The 9,427-nt window shown below is 38.0% G+C and overlaps 1 protein-coding gene across 4 annotated transcripts in view; it reads right to left on the bottom strand.

The window, feature by feature from the left end:
- Positions 1-5,613, bottom strand: part of LOC100177748 (sodium- and chloride-dependent taurine transporter) — a 7,963-nt gene extending 2,350 nt beyond the window's left edge. The window contains exons 1-12 of one of the 4 annotated variants that reach the window (XM_026838450.1): positions 5,514-5,613; positions 5,083-5,252; positions 4,732-4,786; positions 4,249-4,373; positions 3,317-3,448; positions 2,580-2,811; positions 2,031-2,163; positions 1,155-1,289; positions 999-1,102; positions 847-940; positions 635-778; positions 251-388 (exon numbers count right to left, since the gene is read on the bottom strand). In XM_026838450.1, the coding sequence (XP_026694251.1) occupies positions 251-388; positions 635-778; positions 847-940; positions 999-1,102; positions 1,155-1,289; positions 2,031-2,163; positions 2,580-2,811; positions 3,317-3,448; positions 4,249-4,373; positions 4,732-4,763 (1,269 nt within the window). In that variant the 5' untranslated portion in view covers positions 4,764-4,786; positions 5,083-5,252; positions 5,514-5,613. The remainder of the gene's footprint in view (positions 1-250; positions 389-634; positions 779-846; positions 941-998; positions 1,103-1,154; positions 1,290-2,030; positions 2,164-2,579; positions 2,812-3,316; positions 3,449-4,248; positions 4,374-4,731; positions 4,787-5,082; positions 5,253-5,513) is intronic. The other 3 variants (XM_026838452.1, XM_026838451.1, XM_002127729.4) reach the window with 3 other exon arrangements.
- Positions 5,614-9,427: the final 3,814 nt, after the last annotated feature.

Raw genomic sequence — 9,427 nt, 5'->3', positions numbered from 1 at the left:
CAACGACGAGCCTTAAACCCATTACCTAATGGTTACAGACAGGCGCGCTGACCACTATGCCACGGCGCCGGACAATGATAGAAATCATATTATTCTTTACATTACACCATAGAAATCATATTATTCTGTACACTACGCCGTAGACATAACATTAATCCTGTAAATTTCACCATAGATATCATATTATTCTGTAAATTTCACCATAGATATCATATTATTCTGTAAATTTCACCATAGATATCATATTTACATTGGTAATCATGGACAGCCCGACGACGAACTGCGTCACGCTGAGGAAAGCAAGGAAAAGTTCCCGGCTCCATTTCTTCTTGAACCAATGAGGCTTCAAGTCCACGAAAGCTGACATCAATGTTTCCTGACCTACGAACTATCGATCACGTGGTTGGTTAGTACAATACATTGTGACGTCAATAGTTTTTTTTTGTTTTATGGGTCCTTGTTCGTATGGAACTTAGGCCCAAATACGTCAATAGATGCCAGTTGCCATAGGAACAAATGATCAAATTTCGTGTTATAAACAATGGGCGGCATTGTTTAATTAGTAAAAGGACGCTGACCAGTGTATTGTGACGTATGTAGTTTAAACAATAGGTTACGTAACAAAGGTTGTCACCTCGCTGTCCAATCCCAATAGAAATAACATAAAGAAGAACAAACACCCCCAGAACTGAGGCATCGGTAGCAATGTTAGTGCCTTGGGGTAAGCTATGAATGCAAGACCGGGTCCCGACTCCGCAACGTGTTTAATATCAACTCCCTGCGATCATGGTGATGTCGTTATTACGTCATACTGACGTCATTATTACATCATGATTTATACCGTACCTGTTCCTTCGCCATGAAGCCAAGTATGGCGAAGATAGCGAACCCTGACACGAAACTCACCCCGCTGTTTAGAACCGACAACGCGATGCAATCTCTATGACGCAACATAGTGATTAGTTATTACGTCATCAACCACATTATGACGTATGTACCTGTAACTATTATAACGATAGTTGTTGTAGCTTCCCATAGTGATCAACATTCCTTTACAGAGGGCGTATGAATAAAACACCTGTGTGGCAGCGTCCAGCCATACCTGGAGATTCATGTGTTACGTCACAGTCAACCATATGACGTCATAATCATACCTGCACGTCAGATAATCGCGTCATATCCGGTTTGAGGTAGAATCTTACTCCATCCATAGCGCCATCTAGTGTCAGTCCTCTTACGAGTAAAACAAGTAACATTAAGATCGGGAAAGTAGCGGTGAAGTAAACAACCTGTATATATATGGAAGTAAACAACCTGTGTGTACATGGAAGTAAACAAAGTAAAATATGGGATAATTGTTGCAAAGTCTTTGTGTCGAAAAGTTAAATGTAAAACACCGTTTGATTTAAAACTGCAGTAACTACATAATACTCATTAATTGAACAACTTAAAATCAAGAAACCGTTCATTTTGCAACCACAACTTTTGTAAGCATGCAATAGTTTTTTACTTTAAGTGTAAAAAAGTTTTGTGAACCATACTGTAGTAGGCAACCCAACGAAATTAAGTCACCATGAAATGCATGCGACATAATATGTTACCACGCACGCAGGGCGTGATAAACCAAATATACAAGATTGCATATTTCTCTTATCTAACTTGAACCGCATTTAATGTAACATTGTTGTCCTGTGTTACGTCACAATCGTATAATACATCCGCATTGTGAAGTCCTCAATTAAACTAGAATATGACGACAGTTGTCGTTGTTACGTCACAATCACACATGTGTCTAAGGATATATTTAAAACATGACGTAACTATCGTTAATTGTTGTATCAAATTTAAGATTGAAACGTCACAAGAATGGTATTCGTGAACATGGGATTGTGACGTAACAAACATGTTTTTCGTGTCTTTATTACATCACAACCCTTAGAAATTTTACAATTTGTAAATATTTCGAAGCATTCGCGTGTTTATGATTGTTAGCATTGTGACGTCACACATCCTTTTATAGTGAAACAAACCTTGCTTGTCCATCCAATCCCCTTCCAAATACAGAAGTATATTATAATCCATGTTAACAACAAACATAATAATAATTCCCATCGTATTGAACCAACCTCACCGATACCTGGGGATTTGCCCAACACTCCGCGTCTGTTGGAATAATGTTAGTCATGGTGGGGTAAGATGGTACATGTATGGTGGGGTAAGATGGTACATGTACGGTGGGGTAAGATGGTACATGTATGGTGGGGTAAAATGGTACATATATGGTGGGGTAATATGGTACTTTTTTTTATTCTTTGTTTAGTGGCCAAGCTTTTAAAATTTAATTGTCATTTTGCTGTTAATCTTTTCTTGTCGTTGTTATAATTTTTAGTAATTTTTCTATTTCATCGCCCATTCGATAGTAAACAAATAATTAAATTAAACAAAAATAACGCGACTCTTAAACAGGTTTGTTAATTGTTTGAAACCCTTATTAGGAAATATGGGATTTTATTGCTAATGGCATCTCATCTTACCCCACCCTACTATACACCGCAGCTATTCCAACAGCTTATACTCACTCCCAGTATTCCCTCACAGACGAAACTCTCATTGAAACATTCAACGAACTTGATACGTTGGTGGAGTTAGTCCCAAACACAAAGCAGTTCTGCGTGTTCCATTCATTGCCGCATGTTGACCATGGTAGTTCAGACGACATGGATGCGAAGAAATACCGCAACGCCCACGCAAGTATCACAGCGTAATAAACATTAAGATGATAATTGATGATGTTCACCGCAAAACCAAGACCTGGGAGGAATAAACTTAAATTTAACGTTTGATTGAAATGTGATCTTAAACAGCTGACGTTTATAGTAAGGTGGGGAAGGATGGGACACATTTTCATTCTATTTTTTCGTAATGTTTGTTAGTAAACAAAGAACATTTAAAGAACAGTTATAACTCTATGGGAGTTATAACTGTATCCTTATAACTCCCATAGACCGTTGTTAATTGTTTAAAACCCGGTCAAGATATTTGGATAGTTTTTGCTAAAGGTGTCTTACACTAGCCCACACTACTAAATATATATATTAAAAAAGTTCCCTTACGCGAAAATTTTTGCCAACACGTTTTATGAATAGTCTTTGATGTGACCAATAAAAACACAACTTCGTTGTGACGTCACAACACGATTATTGTTTAAGCTATAATCCAACAATGCGTTATCGCGTGGTTTTATTATTACGTCATCAAAGGGGCGATTGTTACCAAACAAACACAACCCCGTATAATGGAAGCAACAATAACATACCTTTCATCAGAGGAACCATCCTCATTGCTAGAGCACTCCCTAGGTTCGTGTATTGCCCTATAGTAACCTCCAGGAGGAACACCGGTAACGAACCAACTATCACGAACAACACGTAAGGAATCAAGAACGCTCCTGTTGCATTGGTGTGGTTGGTTAGGTATGAATCGGTGGGACTTGTAAATCACAATCGTTATAACACGGGTGTTCTGTTTCATACACCTCATGCCCGCCTACGAGTTACTATGTATGTAACTTATTTATCCTCGCATGGCGGGGAACGACAGTCGTTATAACACGGGTGCTCTGTTTCATACACCTCGTACCCGCTTACGAGTTACTATGTATGTAACTTATTTATCCTCGCATGGCGGGCAACGACAGTCGTTATAACACGGGTGCTCTGTTTTATACACCTCGTGCCCGCTTACGAGTTACCACGTAAGTAACTTATTTATCCTCGCATGGCGGGCAACGACAGTCGTTATAACACGGGTGTTCTGTTTTTTACACCTCATGCCCGCCTACGAGTTACTATGTATGTAACTTATTTATCCTCGCATGGCGGGGAAACGACAGTCGTTATAACACGGGTGCTCTGTTTTATACACCTCGTGCCCGCTTACGAGTTACCACGTATGTAACTTATTTATCCTCGCATGGCGGGCAACGACAGTCGTTATAACACGGGTGCTCTGTTCATACACCTCGTGCCCGCTTACGAGTTACCACGTAAGTAACTTATTTATCCTCGCATGGCGGAGAAACGACAATCGTTATAACACGAGTATTTTGTGTCATACACCTCGTGCCCGCTTACAAGTTACCACGTTTGTTACTTTGAGGGGATTGTTTTGTTTTTATGGCTGACAGTTTAGACAATCGGTTAGCGACCAGTGGTTATATATGATATATGACGTCACAATATCACTTACCCCCTCCATTCTTATAACAAAGATAAGGAAATCTCCAAACGTTCCCCAGCCCCACAAACCCACCCGCGATGGAAAAAGCGAAATCTATTTTTTGTTTCCATTTTTCCCGCGTATTCATTTTCTCACTGTAAGTAAATGTCGTCATAATTAAGGGGTACGAAACAAGTCACAAAGTTCGGCAGTTTTTTTTATGCGGGGAAATTGTTGGCGATATTTAGAATAAAGCAACACTTATATTATAACTACACCAAGTGCTACTAAATATGCAGCTAACGGAAATCTAGACCAACATATATTTTATTATGTGTAACATACTTCGTCACTAAAGATGCCAGTTTCACCGAATCCTAATGAAGTCACAGTGATCTATTGACGTCACAATTGTATTTTCATGACGTTTAATACTGTTCCGTTTCATCGATTTAATTTGGGTAAAGTTAATTTGCAGCGGGATCGATATAAGGTCGATAGCAATCATCTTACCCTGAAGCTTCACATGCTGAGTTGTCTCCCATGCTCCCAAGAGTCACCAACTTTCCTGTTTATTAAATTAAAATGTTAAACAATCAATATTGGTGACGTAAGAACACTGAAACCCACTCTCGCTCCTGATTGGTTAGTGAAAATTTAAATTTAATTTCATTTAATTAAGTCAAAATTCAATTTAAAACAATGAACTTTTATTAAAAGTTTAGGAAAATTAAAGGAAAAACAAATTTTATTTTTAAACAATTCCTTTCAAATTAAATCGATTAAAAGTAAAATTTTAGCATTTACTTAAATATTTTTTAAACATAAAAAATGTTAAAAATATTTGATTTTTTCGGATGGCACCTGTTTGATTGACAGGTTAGCGTGGCTTCCAGGTTGCCAACCTGTCACTTACAACTTACATCCCCTCTCCAACCTTGGCCTTCACATCGTCCGTTGTTGATGGAGTGCAAACTACTTGTTTTAACGTCTTATGCTGTTCGCATTTCCACCGCCCTGTGTCGCAGAATTATCTGCAAACTCATCATATTGACATTCGATGGTGGAGGCCCGAGGCCGAACCCCCACCTTCGCTTATATTTGTGAGGCAGTGGAAACGAAAACAACAAAAACGAACCCAATTATTTCAGTTGCACTCCTCGTTCAAGCGACAACTTTGTTTCTTTTTTTTATATATTATCAAATTTAACAAAAAAACTTTAAAAAAAATTAAAGTTATTACAAATAATCTCGGGAAACCCCCAACATTATAGAAAGTTAAAACAATTTTCCACCTTGATTTTTCGATGCGAAGATTCCTTCGGTATTAGAACAATGTCCCTACAAATCTGTTAAAGTTTGAATATAATTAGAACCTTCAGCCTCCCAAACCACTCAAGCACTAACTCTCGACTTTGTCCTGAATCTCAAGACGCTTCAACCTTTTTTCGCGCTGCGCGATTGTGACGAAACTATTGGAACACTTTCGCATCTGTTTTCACGCGACCGGCTTCACAATGGGAACAATGGCTCGCCTTCTTTCTTTTTCTTGTAATCAATCGCGACAGACGCGGCGTCCCACCGGGAATTCGAGACGCATCAAAGAAACAACTGTCCTGACTAAGTATTCAAGAAACTTAGGAATTTCATTCAACAGAATACCCTTTGTATGCTCAATGTACTTTAATATTACCGGGTTTGCTTAGTACAGAGGATGCCTGGTTCGAAGCTTGGCACCGCTATCGTTGTGACCCCAACGATAGCTTCTCCAATCCAGTGATCACTAATGAACAGAACATTAGTCTCCTCCCGCACGCGTATGACCCTTAGTGTGTAAGAGGGCAGTGGCCCGTGGACCAAATGTGGGCCACCGTTTGGTTGGGTCGCCTACTACAGTTGCCCATTAAGCCTTTGTTATTGTAACGTTGTGTGAAATGTAGTAGCATTATAACAATTAGGTCTTAAAAGTTTTGTATCGATTCATGCTTGTTATTTAGGTCGCCTACCATAGTGGTTCACAAATCATTTTAACTGTTATTGTAAAAGTTAAACCATTTCTGATTTCATTATATGCTTACAAAGTGTGAAAGGTATTGTAGTGGTTCAGTGTGTTTCAAGCACAGATATATATTATAATTTATACAAATTAATTTATTATCTCTTGCTGTCCTCACGTTTGTCCCTAGCCTGATGCCGCTCGTTTGTTCGTCTAATAATCTGAGTTGTCGACTTTGTGTTTTTGAGTCATTAAGATGGGCGCGACCGTTTAACATGATCCTAACAATATCAACCAGAGTTAAGAAACCAAATCTTTGCTTTTGCTTTATGTTTAATGTTTACCACTCAATTTGGTGGGGTTGGTTGAATAAATAAATATAGGGAAGGCGGGATAATAAAACGCGTCACTCCAAATCTAATTTCCATCGATTTAAACAACGGGTGAAATAATGTGGGTTGAACTGTGGTTCAATATATTGTTTCTATGGTGGTTAAATTGTTTCTATGGTAGTTATATTGTTTCTATGATGGTTTACCCTCTTAACATATATGTAACTTATTATTATTTCTGGTAATTTAGACAACTCATTAGCGACCACTGGTTTGGACTAATTGCTGTTAGGTATCTTGCCAAAGGACATATGAATGTCCAAAATGATAGCCAAGCCTCCTTGTTGATAAGAAATGGCTTTATTTATTACGACTTACATCGTCAATACATGCGAACCAGCCAGCTAATTAATCCCACCGGCCGATGGCGCTAGACAGCCAGTCAGTAACTGAATTGTTGGTGGTAACAATATTAACTCCGATTGTATTATAACTTCCTAGTGGTAAGACTACATCTAAAGTTGTGTATTATACTTAGTAACTTTCACATACTATCCACCAACTTCATGCTTCAGACATACATTGCCGACGACTAATATAGCTTAACAACAACCACCATTGTGGGCGTATGTGTTCCTGGAAAAGGCGTCTAACAGCAATTGCTCCCACCCAGTGGTCACTAATAGGTTGTCTATAATTTATCAACCACGCACATAAAATAAAACAATCCCCCAAAAAATCCCACAAAGTAACATGTTTGGTCTATAAGCAAGCACGAGGTGTATAAACACCAGCATTTTAACGACTGTCGAGCTAACGGTATCCATCTTACCCCACAAGACTATATAATAGATATTATGTGCTAACGGTATCCATTTTACCCCACAGTACTATATAACAGATATTATGTGCTAACGGCATCCATCTTACCCGACAGTACTATATAACAGATATTATGTGCTAACGGTATCCATCTTACCCCACAGTACTATATAACAGATATTATGTGCTAACGGTATCCATCTTACCCCACAGTATTATATAACAGATATTATGTGCTAACGGCATCCATCTTACCCCACAGTACTATATAACAGATATTATGTGCTAACGGTATCCATCTTACCCCACAGTATTATATAACAGATATTATGTGCTAACGGCATCCATCTTACCCCACAGTACTATATAACAGATATTATGTGCTAACGGTATCCATCTTACCCCACAGTATTATATAACAGATATTATGTGCTAACGGTATCCATCTTACCCCACAGTATTATATAACAGATATTATGTGCTAACGGCATCCATCTTACCCCACAGTACTATATAACAGATATTATGTGCTAACGGTATCCATCTTACCCCACAGTACTATATAAGAGATATTATGTGCTAACGGTATCCATCTTACCCCTTATCGTTAATTGTGTATTACACCTAATTGTTAAACGTGCTCAACAACTGTTTTGGCGAAAAGGGATCTATTTGATCACTTCCGTGCTCAACAATTGTTTTTTTTTATGAAAAGGAATTTATTTGATCACTTACGTGCTCAACATTTGTTTTGACGAAAAGGGATCTATTCGACCCAAAGAAATAAAAAAGAGTAGAACGCGCAACTGCCCAAAACCGTGATATATTCTTTTTTCTATTCACGTGACCGCCAACTCCGTCCCCATTTCGCTTGGTCTCCATTGTAAAAGATAGGCGCACAGTGATTTTAGGAGGTTTTAGCTGTTTATTTTAAAAACTACACTAACTATTCCAGTTTATTAGGCCAGTTTAGTTTTTGGTAGGTTAACGCTTACAGTTTAGCGCTTGTTTAGGAAAATTAATATTTTATCAATTTAATTAAAAACGTTCCAGCAAACGGTTTGTTAGAAATATATATATGTTTGGAAATAGATATTTTTCCCTATGAACTTAAATTAAGTCAAAAAAACGAAGAAAAACTGCATAAAACGCCCTCGATTCCATTGACTACAATGGTAAACGGGAACGACCCGCGAAAAAGATGTTTTAACATTTAAAATATAATTTATAATATAAATCTTGTTATATAATATTAAACCTAAGAATTAATGTGAAGTAAATTAATATTTTGACTGGTTTTCATCGTACAGTGTGGTTTAACAGGGTACTTTACGTTGGCGATTATGACTAGCAGCAATCAGCTTAGTTTACATAATAGTATATGATCATACCTACGAATCTACAGAGCCATTCTTTACTACATTTATAATCCAACATGAGTGGACATGCAGCTCTAAACTGCTTAAGTACTAGCAGATAAGATGTTCGCGTTTTCCGATTTCATAAACACCCACAACGCAGAAAAGGTAGCTTACTAATTTAAGCAGAGGACCAAAAATAGTAACCCAGTATTGTTTTCCTCAATGTCACTTCGATATTAGGCAAATTTTACAAAGATACCTTAAGTTTCGTTGCCGGGTATACGTGTTAAGTTTGTGAGCCAAGAAAGTAAAATCACGGCAATTTACAAGCAAAACTGCAGCTAGATACACTTAAATCTTAAAAAATCGCAATATTTAGACGAAAAACAGCACCCAGCAATGATAAAATGCTATGCCGTGGGCTCCGTAATGGTGGCAACTATGACATCATAGACGCGGGGACAATGGATGACAAGACTCGTTGTCTCCGTTTCCTAACTTGGTCTATAGTAACTTACGTGCTCAACAGTAGTATGCTTCATTAATGTTGGAATCACCCTTGGCACTGCGTCATGCCTAACTCCCATTTCTCGACGAAGAATAAATTGGTTTATGCAATAATGAATGAAATCGAATGACTGAATGAATGACTGAATGAATGAATGTGACTTACTTTATCTTCGCGTGGCCTGGAAACG

This window comes from Ciona intestinalis, unplaced genomic scaffold, assembly GCF_000224145.3.
Source record: "Ciona intestinalis unplaced genomic scaffold, KH HT000090.1, whole genome shotgun sequence".
Classification (NCBI taxonomy): domain Eukaryota; kingdom Metazoa; phylum Chordata; class Ascidiacea; order Phlebobranchia; family Cionidae; genus Ciona; species Ciona intestinalis.
This window is presented reverse-complemented; position numbering and strand designations above follow the sequence as displayed.